Below are 15,455 nucleotides of genomic sequence, written 5' to 3' on the forward strand. Positions count from 1 at the left end.
TTAAGTAGGGATATACTTGCATTGGAGGCAGTTCAGAGAAGGGTCATTCAGTTGATTCTTGAGATGAAGTGGTTGTCTTATGAAGAAAGGTTGAGCAGGTTGGGCTTATCCTCATTGGTGTTTAGACGAATGAGAGGTGATCTTATAGAAACGTATAAGATTCTGAGGGGGCTTGACAGTAGTTGCAGATAGGATATATCCCCTCGTGGGGGAATATAGAACTAGGGGCCATCATTTCAGAATAAGGGGTCACCCATTTAAAACAGAGATGAGGAGGAATTTCTTATCTCAGAGGGTTATGAATCTTTAGAATTCTCTACCCCAGAGAGCTGTGGAGGCTGGGTCATTGAATATATTGAAGGTGGAGATAGACAGATTTTTGAACGATGAGAGTCAAGGGTTATGGGGAATGGGCGGGGAAGTGGAGTTGAGGCCAAGATCAGATCAGCCATGAACTTATTGAATGGCGGAGCAGGCTCGAAGGGCCAAATGGCCTACTCCTGCTCCTAATTCTTATGTTCTTATATATCCTTAGGAAGTTGGGCCACCCCTTGTGACCAAACGTGTAGCTTCTAAGGTTTTGAACACACTTCTAATCACAAGACTACTGCCTTTTCCAAACCGCTCTTCATCCTCTTCATTTAGCTTGTAATTCCCAACTTTCAGTTACTCAAAGCTTCAGAACATTTTGGATAATTGGAAATGGCTCCAATATTATTTTTGAAAGCGTGACCACATTAATATTAATTAAAGGCGGAAAATTGAGATAAAGAGAAAAATGGTTGGGTGAGGGTAGTTAGAAGTAATCAAACAGTCATAAACCATAAGGGCAAAGCTGGGGTGGCAGGTCGGCTACATCCAAAGATGAAATTGTTTTCTTGCAGTCATTTCCACTCAAATAAACCTGCACACATGCTTCAACAATTCAGCTGGCAATAGATCTAGCATTGATGCACTCCAGACTGTAATACAACTGGAAGCAGAAAGCTCATCATAGAATCATATAGCAGAGAGGCCACTTGGCCCATCGTGTCTGTTCTGGCTCTTTGGGATACCTGATAGAAAATTCAAGCTCTGCAGCCTGGCTGCAGTTTTGAAAATTCACAGACCCAAAGTCAAAGCTGCTATGTGCAACTCAGCATGTTGCATTAAGTCATCAATCAACTTGACATTTTAGGACCTTTGGGTAGCGAGCCAATTAAAAGGTTAACAGACTATTAATTGAGCCAATAAGGTCAAAGAAGGCGAGTTCTTTTCTGTAAATGGAACCAGGTATAAGTACAGCCATTTTGGCCATGTGGTCTCAGAAGGACAAAGGCCTGGCTTAAAGCCAAGAGCTTGTTGCTGCTGCTAGAATAAAGTTACATCAAAACTACAATCGGAGTTCACATTTCATTGGAAATTAAGAGATCTAACACTACCCAATTTGTCCCAGTCCCCTGCTCTTTCCCCATAGCTCTGCAAATTTTCTCTTAATCTGCATGTTGAAACAGTTGCTGCAGTAAGTTTGTTAACCAAAAAAACATTTACAGCAAGGACAATTTGTCCATTGATAAGTCATAACTCTACTATTAGCAGCTCTGCTGATTCCGAGCCAGGGAGCGAAAATTTTAACCTGCCGATCTAGGCAAGTAAAATCAGGGAAACCCAAAGATGTTTACAAATACATTAAGAATAAGAAGATAACTAGAGAAAGAGTGAGGCCTATTAGAGACCATAAAGGAATTGTGTGTGTGGAGGCAGAAGATGTGGGTATGATTCTTAATGAATACTTTGCATTTGTTTTCACAAAAGAGAGGGGCGATGCAGACTTTGCAATGAGGGAGGTGGAGTGTGAAATATTAGACGAGATAAACATAGTGAGAAGGGAAGTATTAAGGGGCTTAGCAGCGTTGAATGTGGATAAATCTCCAGGCCCGGATGAAATGTATCCCAGGCTAAGAGGAGCAAAAGAGGAAATAGCAGAGGCTCTGACCTTCATTTTCCAGTCACCTCTGGCTACAGGTGTGGTGCCAGAGGACTGCTAATGTTGTACCTTTGTTTAAAAAGGGATAGACTGAGTAATTACAGGCCTAACCTCAGCAGTGGGAAAATTATTGGAAAAAAATCCTGAGGGACAGGATAAATCTTCATTTGCAAAGACATGGATTAATCAAGGACAGTTAGCATGGATTTGTTACGAGAAGGTCACGTCTGACTAACTGGATTGGAATTTTGAGAGGAGGTAACCAGGAGGGTCGATGAGGGTAGTGCGTTTGATGTAATGCATATGGATTTTAGCAAAGCTTTTGATAAGGTCCCACATGGAAGACTGGTCACAAAAGTAAAAGTCCATGGGATCCAGGGCAAAGTGGCAAGTTGGATCCAAAATTGGCTCAGGAGGCAGGAAACAAAGGGTAATGGTTGATGGGCGTTTTTGTGACTGGAAGGTGGTATCCAGCAGGGTTCCGCAGGGCTCAGTGCTGGGTCCCTTGCTTTTTGTGGTATATATCAATGACCTGGACTTGAATGTTGTGGATATGATTAAGAAATTTGCAGATGACACTAAAATAGGCAGTGTGGTTGAAAATGAAGAAAAATGTTGCGGACTGGAAGAATATATCAATGTACTGGTCAGGTGAGCAGAACAGTGGCAAATGGAATTTAATTTGGATAAGTGTGAGGGAATACATTTGGGAAGGTCCAACAAGGTAAGGGAATACACATTAAATGGTACGACACTGAAAAGTGTAGAGGAACAAAGGGAGCTTGGGGTGCAGGTGCACAGATCCCTGAAGGCAGCAGGCCAGGTAGATAAGGTGGTTAAGGCGGCAAATGGAGTACTTGCCTTTATTAGTCGAGGCATGGAGTACAAGAGCAAGGAGGTTATGCTTGAACTGTATAGAACACTGGTTAGGCCACAGCTGGAGTACTGCATATATAGAAACATAGAAAATAGGTGCAGGAGTAGGCCATTCGGCACTTCGAGCCTGTGTCACCATTCAATAAGATCTTGGCTGATCATTCACCTCAGTATCCCTTTCCTGCTTTCTCTCCATACCCCTTGATCCCTTTAGCCGTAAGGGCCATTTCTAACTCCCTCTTGAATATAGCCAATGAACTGGCATCAACAACTCTCTGCGGTAGGGAATTTCACAGGTTAACAACTCTCTGTGTGAAGAAGTTTCTCCTCATCTCAGTCCTAAATGGCTTACCCCTTATCCTTAGACTATGTCATCACATTACAAGAAAGATGTGATTGCACAAAAGGGTGCAGAGGAGATTTACAAGAATGTTGCCTGGGCTGGAGAATTTTGGCTAAAAGGAAAGGTTGAGGATGCTGGGTCTGTTTTCTTTGGAACAGAGGAGGAGGAGGGGAGACCTTATTGAGGTGTGTAAAATTATGAGGGGCCTGGATAGAGTGGATAGGAAGGACCTGTTTCCTTGGGGGTGGGGGTCAACAACACGGGGGCATAGAGTTAAAGTAATTGGGGGGAGGTTTAGAGGAGATATGAGGGAAAATTTCTTCACCCAGAGGGTGATGGCGGTCTGGAACTCAACGTGAAAGAGTGGTAGAGGCAGAAACCCTCACCACGTTTAAAAAATACTTGGATGTGTACTTGAAATGCCGTAACCTACAGGGCTACGGATCAAAGCTGGAAAGTGGCATTGGGCTGGATTGGACTGTGGATGGGCAATGGCAGACATTTAGAGACCGCATGGATGAACTACAACAATTGTACATTCCTGTCTGGCATAAAAATAAAAAAGGGAAGGTGGCTCAATCGTGGCTATCAAGGGAAATCAGGGATAGTATTAAAGCCAAGGAAGTGGCATACAAATTGGCCAGAAATAGCAGCGAACCTGGGGACTGGGAGAAATTTAGAACTCAGCAGAGGAGGACAAAGGGTTTGATTAGGGCAGGGAAAATGGAGTATGAGAAGAAGCTTGCAGGGAACATTAAGACGGATTGCAAAAGTTTCTATAGATATGTAAAGAGAAAAAGGTTAGTAAAGACAAACGTAGGTCCCCTGCAGTCAGAATCAGGGGAAGTCATAACGGGGAACAAAGAAATGGCGGACCAATTGAACAAGTACTTTGGTTCGGTATTCCGTTTATAAAAGGGGTCGGGGGGTCTAGTAAGGAGGAGGAACTGAGGGAAATCCTTATTAGCCGGGAAATTGTGTTGGGGAAATTGATGGGATTGAAGGCCGATAAATCCCCAGGGCCTGATGGACTGCATCCCAGAGTACTTAAGGAGGTGGCCTTGGAAATAGTGGATGCGTTGACAGTCATTTTCCAACATTCCATTGACTCTGGATCAGTTCCTATGGAGTGGAGGGTAGCCAAAGTAACCCCACTTTTTAAAAAAGGAGGGAGAGAGAAAACAGGGAATTATAGACCGGTCAGCCTGACATCGGTAGTGGGTAAAATGATGGAATCAATTATTAAGGATGTCATAGCAGTGCATTTGGAAAGAGGTGACATGATAGGTCCAAGTCAGCATGGATTTGTGAAAGGGAAATCATGCTTGACAAATCTTCTGGAATTTTTTGAGGATGTTTCCAGTAGAGTGGATAAGGGAGAACCAGTTGATGTGATATATTTGGACTTTCAGAAGGCGTTCGACAAGGTCCCACACAAGAGATTGATGTGCAAAGTTAGAGCACATGGGATTGGGGGTAGTGTACTGACATGGACTGAGAACTGGTTGTCAGACAGGAAGCAAAGAGTAGGAGTAAATGGGTACTTTTCAGAATGGCAGGCAGTGACTAGTGGGGTACCGCAAGGTTCTGTGCTGGGGCCCCAGCTGTTTACACTGTACATTAATGATTTAGATGAGGGGACTAAATGTAGTATCTCCAAATTTGCGGATGACACTAAGTTGGGTGGCAGTGTGAGCTGCGAGGAGGATGCTGTGAGGCTGCAGAGCGACTTGGATAGGTTAGGTGAGTGGGCAAATGCATGGCAGATGAAGTATAATGTGGATAAATGTGAGGTTATCCACTTTGGTGGTAAAAACAGAGAGACAGACTATTATCTGAATGGTGACAGATTAGGAAAAGGGGAGGTGCAAAGAGACCTGGGTGTCAAGGTACATCAGTCATTGAAGGTTGGCATGCAGGTGCAGCAGGCGGTTAAGAAAGCAAATGGCATGTTGGCCTTCATAGTGAGGGGATTTGAGTACAGGGGCAGGGAGGTGTTACTACAGTTGTACAGGGCATTGGTGAGGCCACACCTGGAGCATTGTGTACAGTTTTGGTCTCCTAACCTGAGGAAGGACATTCTTGCTATTGAGGGAGTGCAGCGAAGGTTCACCAGACTGATTCCCGGGATGGCGGGACTGACCTATCAAGAAAGACTGGATCAACTGGGCTTGTATTCACTGGAGTTCAGAAGAATGAGAGGGGACCTCATAGAAACATTTAAAATTCTGACGGGGTTAGACAGGTTAGATGCAGGAAGAATGTTCCCAATGTTGGGGAAGTCCAGAACCAGAGGTCACAGTCTAAGGATAAGGGGTAAGCCATTTAGGACCGAGATGCGGAGGAACTTCTTCACCCAGAGAGTGGTGAACCTGTGGAATTCTCTACCACAGAAAGTTGTTGAGGCCAATTCACTAAATATATTCAAAAAGGAGTTAGATGAGGTCCTTACTACTAGGGGGATCAAGGGGTACGGCGAGAAAGCAGGAATGGGGTACTGAAGTTGAATGTTCAGCCATGAACTCATTGAATGGCGGTGCAGGCTAGAAGGGCCGAATGGCCCACTCCTGCACCTAGTTTCTATGTTTCTATGTTTCTTGATCGGCCGGTGCGGACACAATGGGCTGAAATGGCCTCCTTCCGTGCTGTAAATTTCCATGATTTACTAGCCCAAACACAGAGGAGGTGTGCTACTTCAGTAAAAATGTTTGCAAAAAGTACTTGGCAAGAAACTATAGTTTAAGCCAGTAAATAAATTAGCCAGGGGGTGATGAAACACACACGGGTGGTGACAGATATTCTCTGCAAGAAATTATTTTTACCTTCTATTTTCAGCAGCTCAGCTTTCGAGAGATCTTCGACAGTTGGCGAGTCAGGTACAGAGTCCACAATCACACTCGGTATCTCCTGTAAACAAACACGGGAAAAAAAGAATTCATTAAAAAAAAAACTCACTCAATTTCAACTCCAATATTAGAGATCAATGAATCTTAAACAATGAATCATAAATGGCATGAAAAACAACTATTTAGCCAAATTTCAACATAGCGTAATATAATTTTGATGTAGGATCTGCGAGTATGCTGTGGGAAATCCAAGTTTCATTCAAGCACCACTGCACTTTCAATATAAAACGGTTGAATTGAGGGGCATTCGGTTAGGAAATAAACAGAGAATGCATGTCTTATTTGGCTTCAAGTAACCTCCATTTCACTGACTCATTTAACTCATGGATCAAGCCAGTTACACAAACACTTGGAAGTCAGAGCCAAAATAGGTACAGCATAGAGGAAGCATGAATAAAATAAAAACACACGCCTGGGCACAGAGGGAGACGTGCAAAATTAATCATTTGTTTATTACTGAAAGATCATCCACCTGCAATAATTAGTTGTACCATGTTTATTAAATGACATACTTTAAAATGTAGTATGATATACAGCTACTAATTCGATAAAAAAGTCAAAACTGCCAATGAAGTAAACTGGTTAAATGACAGGATATCTTTGAAAGTGTGCTTTAATATCCAATGTTTCCCTTCCTCTCCTCTTCTGTTGCAGTTGCAAAGCTACAACTGCATGGGCACCAAGTGTCCCTGGGCACAAAGGTTTCATGTTACCCGAGACATTGAATAACTGTAGGTTATCTGACTATCTCCGTTCCCTGATGGATCAGGAGCAAGGACACACACAACCTAGATATCATATTTGACCCTGAAATGAGTTTCCGGCCACATATCTGCGGAATAACTAAAACCACCTTTTTCCACCTCCGTAACATTGCCCGCCTCCGCCTCAGCTCTTCTGCTGCTGAAACCCTCATCCATGCCTTTGTTACCTCTAGACTTGACTACTCCAACTCACTCCTGCCTGGCCTCACACATTCTACACTACGTAAACTTGTCATCCAAAATTTGGCAGCCCATGTTCTAACTCGCACCAAGTCACGATCATCCATCACCCCTGTGCTCGCTGACCTACACTGGCTCCTGGTTAAATGACACCTTGTTTTCAAAATTCTCATCCTTGTTTACAAATCCCTCCATGGCCTTGCAACCTACCTCTTTAACCAAGCTTTTGGTCATCTGCCGTAATTTCTTCTCCTCAAGTGGCTCGGTGTCAAATTTATCTGTTTTATCTTATAACACTACTGTGAAGCGCCTTGGGATGTTTTACTACGTTATATGCGCTATATAAATAAAAGTAGTTGTTATTAATTATTTCCCACTCTAGCCCAGGGGCATGCTGAGGGCTACTATAACGCCTACAGTCAAGTTAGTTCAGGCCACCCAACAATATAGACCAGGACCTACCTAGTCTACGTGGTTCAGTTAGATACTGCCATTGCCAAATTTAACACTTCCAAACAAATATGGTCAGCAACATCGTGCTTGAATTCCCAATCTCCTACATTAGGGAGCACCGAGTCTCCACACAGTTCTTGTTTTCAGTTGGTGCTGCAAGCATGCAGAGAAGAATCAAGCTACACATCTGGAAGTGGCCGTGTAGATCCCCTGCCAAGATGGTGTGCAGAATGGAAACATGGATAGATCGTTAAAGAAATATATACATTACCTTTGGCCAAAAGAACAGAAACAGAATTTTTAGCAATGAACACCTACACAATCGAAGAACCACATTGTTACGTACCAATTTAGCAAAATCGTGTACTTGTGGCTATTTTTTCCTCTTTTAAATTCAGCTCTTACCTCGCCAACAGCGGCTGTAAAAATATCTGGGAGTGTCTGAGACACAGCGAGATCCTCATTATCCACAGAGATGCTAAATGCTGTCTCCAAGCACTGGACTGCAACTGGGGACAAGACCACAAATCACGATTTAAAATAAGATCAGCGATTAAAACCCAGCATTTTAGTCGGCTGAATTATTTCAACTTTAAACCAAGCCTCGATCTTTCTTAAGACCGTACATTTTCACTGAGCTACTCTTAGTGTATCTGAATAGTTTGTAATTTGCTCAGGGTTGGGAACATCTTGTTGTATTCAAGTACAAGATAAGTTTTTAATTTTGCAGACTTCTTTAGAAATTGTTTTTTTCACCATTTTTCAGCTCTATTATATTTCAGTTCCCCGTCCGAAAGGTATTATTTATGCAAGTACCCACAGGCAAGGACCCACTTCTTGCTCCTCACCAATGCTGCTCCGTAATCACCCAGCAGGTGTGGCAATTTAGACTACTCGTACACGAGTGGCTTATTTTCTGCCCCTCACCAAGGGGCCTCTACCCAATACTTCTCTCTCTCTGAGGCATTGCATGGAAGCTGCCCTATGGATATATCAATACACACTCCCCCATCGAGGAGTCCATAATGGAATGGTTTACCTGGATGCTTGCTCCGATCAGACGAGACAGCAAGGCCACGTGATCGGCATGCAAAATACTTGCCTTTATTAGCTGAGGCATAGAATTCAAGAGCAGGGAGGTTCAAACAATAATGTAGAAGTGTCAAATTCACAGTCCTTCATACAAACATGACATCCCAATTCTTAACACCATGTATTCTGATTAGTGTTTTATACAGTTCTAGTAATATACCAGTTAGGCCACAGCTAGAGCACTGTGTGCAGTTCTGGTTACCACATCACAGGAAAGATGTGATTGCACTAGAGAGGGTACAGAGGAGATTTACGAGGATGTTGCCTGGACTGGAGAATTTTAGCTATTAGGAAAGATTGGATAGGCTGGGTTTGTTGGCTTTGTAACAGAGGAGGCTGAGGGGGTACCTCATTGAGATGTATAAAATGATGAGGGGCCTAGATAGAGTGGATAGGAAGGACCTATTTCCCTTAGCAGAGAGGTCAATAATCAGGGGGCATAAATTTAAAGTAATTGGGGGGGAGGTTTAGAGGGGATTTGTCTTTACCCAGAAGGTGGTGGGGGTCTGGAATTCACTGCCTGAATGGGTGGTAGAGGCAAAATCCCTCACCACATATTGGGCCCAAGTTTCCACACGATAAAAAACGGGCGCCCCTCCGAGCTGGGCGCCTGTTTTTCGCGCCTAAAACGGCGCCGGAAAAAAAACTCGCGATTCTGGAGCGTCCTGCAGCTCCTTGTCTGTTTGGCGTGGCGCCCAGGGGGGCGGAGCCTACACTCGCGCCGATTTTGTAAGTGGGAGGGGGCGGGTACTATTTAAATTAGTTTTTTCCTGCCAGCAACGCTGCACGTGCGCGTCGGAGCGTTCGCGCACGCGCAGTGTGAAGTAAACATTGGCACTCGGCCATTTTTGTAGTTCTTTGTAGCTGTTTAATTTTTGAACATTTTTTTAATAAAAGCACATTGCCATCAGCACATCAGCACTGAGAAGGCTGCAGGAAGCCTCAGAAAGTTGAGGCAGCCGTTTCCCGACGACCTCCCCCTTTTGCCGTCGGGAAATGGCTCCTCAATTTCTGAGGCTTCCTGCAGCCTTCTGTCTCCTTCCCTCCCTCCCGCCGTCTGGAACGGCTTCCTCTCCCCGCCCCCCTCCGTTCGGTCGGTCGGTCGGGCCCGCACTTCCCCCCTCCACCCGCCCGGAATGGCTCCCCCCCGCCCGTGCGTTCGGTCCCTCCCCGCCGTCTGGAACGGCTTCCTCCCCTGCGTTCGTTCGGTCGGTTCCCTCCCTCCCGCCGTCTGGAACGGCCTCCCCCCCCGGCACGGTTGGTCGGTTCCCTCCCTCCCGCCGTCTGGAACGGCCTCCCCCCCCGGCACGGTTGGTCGGTTCCCTCCCTCCCGCCGTCTGGAAGGGACTCCCCCCCCCGGCACGGTTGGTCGGTTCCCTCCCTCCCGCCGTCTGAAACGGCTTCCTCCCTTCCTCCCCCCCCTCCCGCGTTCGGTTGGTCCCCTCCCGCCCACCGGCCGTCTGGAACGGCTCCTCCCCACCCCCCCCCGCGCATTCAGGAACGGCTGCCTCGTTTTGTGAGGCTTCCTGCAGCATTCTCCCTGGCTGAAGCACAGGTAGGAAGATGGTTTATTTAATCTTTTCTTTGCTTATAAATTTTTATTCAGGTCGTATAATTGTATAATATTTGTAGGAGTATAAATAAGGATTGATTGTAGAATTTAATGAGTTCCTTCCCTCTCCCCCCCCCCCCCCCCCACCACCTCGTTCTGGACGCCTAATTTGTAACCTGCGCCTGATTTTTTAATGTGTAGAACAGGTTTTTTCAGTTCTACAAAAATCTTCACTTGCTCCATTCTAAGTTAGTTTGGAGTACGTTTTCACTGTGGAAACTTTGAAATCAGGCGTCAGTGGCCGGACACGCCCCCTTTTGAAGAAAAAATTCTGTTCCAAAGTGGAACTGTTCTACCTGACTAGAACTGCAGAAACAAAATGTGGAGAATTGCGATTTCTAAGATAGTCCGTTCTCCACCAGTTGCTCCTAAAAATCAGGCGCAAATCATGTGGAAACTTGGGCCCTTAAAAAGTACTTGGATGTGCGCTTGAAGTGCCGTAACCTACAGGGCTACGGACCAAAAGCTAGAAAGTGGGATTAGGCTGGATAGCTTAGTTGGCCAGTGCGGACACGATGGGCTGACATGGCCTCCTTCCGTGCTGTAAATTTTTATGATTGTATAAAAAGTAATGCCTAACTGTGCATTGAGCAGACAATGCGTGGCAGCTTTTTAAATTAAAAACATAGCTAACTTAGAAAAGAATGCAAGTCACACAGTTACCCAATCATACATAAAAGGCTTTTAAAAATAAAAGAAACAGTTCTCTGGTGTCGAGCTATAGCGCTCAATTTCATCACTGTTTCGTTTATGAATTTTACCATCCTTCAACCACCAATATTTATCACTCCAAATTGTCACTTACCCTCTAAGCTCTCCTGAGCATCTGAAGTCAGATCCCCAGACTGGAGTTGGTCACGTAAAAACTGAATAATGGAATATGCGAGGCGTTTATTGTCCGTCATTATTGGGTTCCTGGGCTAAATTGGAGGTCAGCTCAATGCACTAAAAACAAAACAAATCCTTCAATTACTCGAGTCACTCGAAGGTTTCAACAACATACTTTATAATGTTGAGGTAATATGCTTTATTTTGTCATAACATACAAGATTCATCTTCAAAGGGAATTGACACAAAGAACTTTCCTATAACAAGCCCCATACACAAAAGACATGCATTTCTATAGCACCTTTCATGACCACTGGACATCCCAAAGTGCTTTATAGCCAATAAAGTACTTTTTGAAGTGTAGTCACTATTGTAATGGAGGCAACGCGGCAGCCAATTTACGCACAGCAATCTCCCACAAACAGCAATGTGATAATGACCTGATCATCTGTTTTAGTGATTTTGGTTGAGGGATAAATATTAGTCAGGACACCGGAGATAACTCCCCTGCTCTTCTTCGAAATAGTGCCGTGGGATCTTTTACATTCGCCCGAGAGGGCAGACGGGGCCTCGGTTTAATGTCTCAGCCGAAAGGCGAGAATCTATACCCATGAGAATGTGCATCCAAGATTGTATTGCTAGAATAGGGGAACAAACCTCAGCATCGCTCTCCCATGACCCTAACCAAACCAATGTAAAAGAATCTATTAAGAATGCTGGGACTCGAGGTACTCAAAGCAAAATTAAATGGATAACTCCTCAAAAGATCAGCTCCATCTGTCCCCACATCTACTTAAGAAAAGATTAATTAGCAGGTACACTTGCCTGTAAATGCTCAGCTTTTAAAAAATGGCCTATTCATTTCAATTATAGACTCTACCGAAGGTCAATATCAGTAAAATGTATTTACAGGAGGAAGAAGACAACCCTATTACCAGAATTGATCCGAGCCAGAGCTATATTTCACACAAATTAATTCAGCTTTGCCCTCCATTGCCGAGGTTAGGGATTCCAAGGAGCTGGCTCTCTTATTAGCCACAGAAAATTCACTTTGATGCTCCATGAAATGATCTTTGTTTGTTGATGGTGGGGAAACAGAAGAGCTTAGTAAATGCAACATCTTACAGGTATAACTGTGCTCGGATGGAAAGAAGGACAAATTCAACAGAACAAGGCTAACTGCAGAGTCCCCTATCAATTTCTTCAGATTTATTAGGAAATTTGTGGAAAATGCAGAAGGATGAATCATAGCCCCCGGCTGCATTGTTTCCTTTTGACAATTTTCCTCAAATTTTAAATAGTAAAGGTTGATTTTTAAATTTAGAATAATAGATCCTTGGTATGTGTTTTATGACAATAACACAGAAGTAACAGAGGGTGGAATAGGTGAGCAACTAAAAACTGCATTACCAGTTTATCAATGTCATTGAAACAAGAACTGTTACCGCCCTCTAAAATTATCCTAGTTATTATCCTCTTAAAAATAAACGCAGTTACCAAGGACGATATTACTGACGTGCACAAGATGCTGAAGGAGCACGATGAATTCATAATGGTGGAATAAATGCTCCTATGTGACCGAATAGAGGTCTTTAAAATTACAAAACGTTTTGATAGGGTAGATGTAGTGAAGATGTTTTCACTTGTGGGAGTTCAAAACTAGGGGCCATAAATATAAGATAGTCAGTAAAAATGTTCCCTAAAGGCTGCACTATGGTCTGTGCAGCCTGCTTCTTTTAATGCGCAGTCCCTCTAAATTTCTGCGCAGTATTTCCAGCGTAAAAGCTTGTGAGCGGCCTGCGCGGAACCTTGCAGATTACCGTGCAGCCATGCACATGCGCAGTTTAGAGGGAACACTAGCCAGTAATAAAACCCAACAGGGAATTCAGGAGAAACTTCTTTACCCAGGGAGTGACAAGAATGTGGCACTCGCCAGCACAGGGAGTGGTTGAGGCAAATAGCATAGATGCATTTAAGGGGAAGCTAGATAAGCATATGATGGAGAAAGAAAAAGGGCATGCAGATAGGGCTAGATGAAGTAGGGTGGGAGGAGGCTCACGTGGAGCATGAACACCGACATGGGCTAGTTTGGCCGAATAGCCCATTTTTGTGCTTTATGCTGTACATTTGATGTAAATATGTATCACAACACTCCAATTATCAAATGGTCTCACCTTTATCTGCCCTCTTGAGCATCCCGGATTATAATCGCTCAACCATTGGTGGCCGTGCCTTCTGTTGCCTAAGCCCCAAGCTCTGGAAAGCACTGTCTAAACCTCTCCGCCTCTTTTTCCTCCTTCAAGACGCTCCTTAAAACATACCTTTGACCAAGCTGCACTAATTTCTACTTGTGCGGCTAGGTGTCAAATTTTTAATCGCATAATACTCCTGTTCAGTGCCTTGGGACGTTTCACTACGTTAAAGGCGCTATATAAATACAACTTCTTGTTTATTCCTGCTTTTAGGATTTAGTCACATTTATAGAAAACAGTAAGTCAAGCATTACCCATTCAAATAGCTTCATGTATAACACTCTAAGAATGATTCAGATACTTTTAAAAAGCAAATTGAAAAACTAAAAGCAGGAAGAATAGCGCACTTCTGTGAACTAAAGCTTTACAAGGTTCATGCTATTGGTCTGCATGCACATAACCCAAGCTAGTTTTATGCTGGGGCTGTTCAGATTCCGGGAAACCAAAAACAGCTGTAGATGACTCCCATAAACCCTTAACAATTTTAACCTGAACCCCAAGTTGTGTGACAGGAGAACAAATTAAACCTCTGGAGGACTGTATGGCACAGTGGCGAGGCACTGGCTTTCACGTCCGGGACCCGAGTTCAAACCCAGCCCAGACGGATGGGACAAAATTGTACTCTGTTGACAGACATTGCTGTCCATAAAATGGCTGCTGTATTCATCTAAAAATAACTGCATTTGAAAGCAACTGCTACATGAAGCATTTTGGGACATTTTAAGGGCTGTGATAAGGGGACATCAATGCCATGTTTTTCCCTTTTCGTTCAAAATTATCCATAGGGAGACAAAAACAAGTCTCTAAGATCCCAGAGTACATCATCACAAAGAGAGAATGGAATAAAGTACAACATTTTTCAACTACAAAGAGATAAAGCTGGAAATACACAGGTTAGTCAGCAGCTGAGACAGAGAGGGTCCTTCAGTGAGAAAGAAATATGTGCATTTATATTGCGCCTTTCACGACCACTGGATGTCCCAAAGCACTTTACAGCCAACGAAGTACTTTTTGAAGTGTAGTCACTGTTGTAATGTAGGAATCACGGCAGCCAATTGCGCACAGCAAGCTCCCACAAACAGCAAAGTGATAATGACCAGATAATGTTTTTGTTTTGTTGATTGAGGGATAAATATTGGCCAGGACATTGGTGATAACTCCTTTGCTCTTCTTTGAAATAATGTCATGGGATCTTTTACGTCCAACTGAGAGAGCAGAAAAGGCCTCGGTTTAACATCTCATCCAAAAGACGACACCTCTGACAGTGCAGGAATCCCTCAGTACTGCACTGGAGTGTCAGCCTAGATTTTTACGCTCAAATCTCTGGAGTGGGTCTTGAACCCACAACCTTCTGACTCAGAGGCGAGGGTGCCACCCACTGAGTCACAGTTGACAATCTCAAACTTCCTGCATACAATGAGTTATGACGATCTGGAATGCACCATCTCAAAGGGTGATGGAAGCAGATTCAGTAATAACTTTCGATTAAACATGAAAAGGAAAAAGAAATTGCAGGACAATGGGGAAAGAGCCGCATTGTGGATCGAACAGGATGGCTCCGTCAAAGAACCAGCACAGACATGATGGGCCAAATGGCTTCCTTCTGTGCTGTGATTCTATACATGGCCTTTCATTTTACCTCTGAAAAATACCTTGATTAGTCAAATAACTGCAGGAAGCACACACACACACACACACACTCTTTCCCAGACTTAACACGTTAGCAAAGTGTCACCAACTTCAACACATTTTTATATCAGGATTATATTGAGCATATGCTTCGAGAACAATATTCTCCAGAATGATCAAGTCACCAGCCGTGTGTTGTAATCCAGTACCCATGGCAGGCTGCAGGGGTCCGGAAGAAAAACTGCTGATACACTACTTATTCCTGACCAGGTTTCCCCAGGGAAATGGAGCTGCATTGCCTCCCAGTTACCTGGTAAACGAGTCAGTTAACTTTGTTAAACTTTTGTAGAATTAATGTGACGGGTTACATTTTTAATATGCAAAATGAATTTCTTAATATATTTTTCTGCCCAATAGTAAATGTATGTATAGGTGTGTAATAAACATATACGTATATATGTACCTATACACTGAGCGGAGAACTGTCAATGGACAGTGTGAAACATGGAAATAACTCATCTGACAGTGGTCCAGAATAACAGCTGCCCCTCAAT

At 43.8% G+C, this 15,455-nt stretch overlaps 1 protein-coding gene across 3 annotated transcripts in view; it reads right to left on the minus strand.

Moving 5' to 3' along the window:
* Positions 1–15,455, minus strand: part of LOC139228541 (small glutamine-rich tetratricopeptide repeat-containing protein alpha-like) — a 41,145-nt gene that overhangs the window by 16,366 nt on the left and 9,324 nt on the right. For all 3 annotated transcript variants that reach the window (XM_070859634.1, XM_070859632.1, XM_070859633.1), the window contains exons 2-4: positions 10,998–11,137; positions 7,894–7,997; positions 6,008–6,092 (exon numbers count right to left, since the gene is read on the minus strand). In XM_070859634.1, the coding sequence (XP_070715735.1) occupies positions 6,008–6,092; positions 7,894–7,997; positions 10,998–11,097 (289 nt within the window). In that variant the 5' untranslated portion in view covers positions 11,098–11,137. The remainder of the gene's footprint in view (positions 1–6,007; positions 6,093–7,893; positions 7,998–10,997; positions 11,138–15,455) is intronic.

Source organism: Pristiophorus japonicus, chromosome 18 (assembly GCF_044704955.1).
Source record: "Pristiophorus japonicus isolate sPriJap1 chromosome 18, sPriJap1.hap1, whole genome shotgun sequence".
Lineage (NCBI taxonomy): Eukaryota > Metazoa > Chordata > Chondrichthyes > Pristiophoridae > Pristiophorus > Pristiophorus japonicus.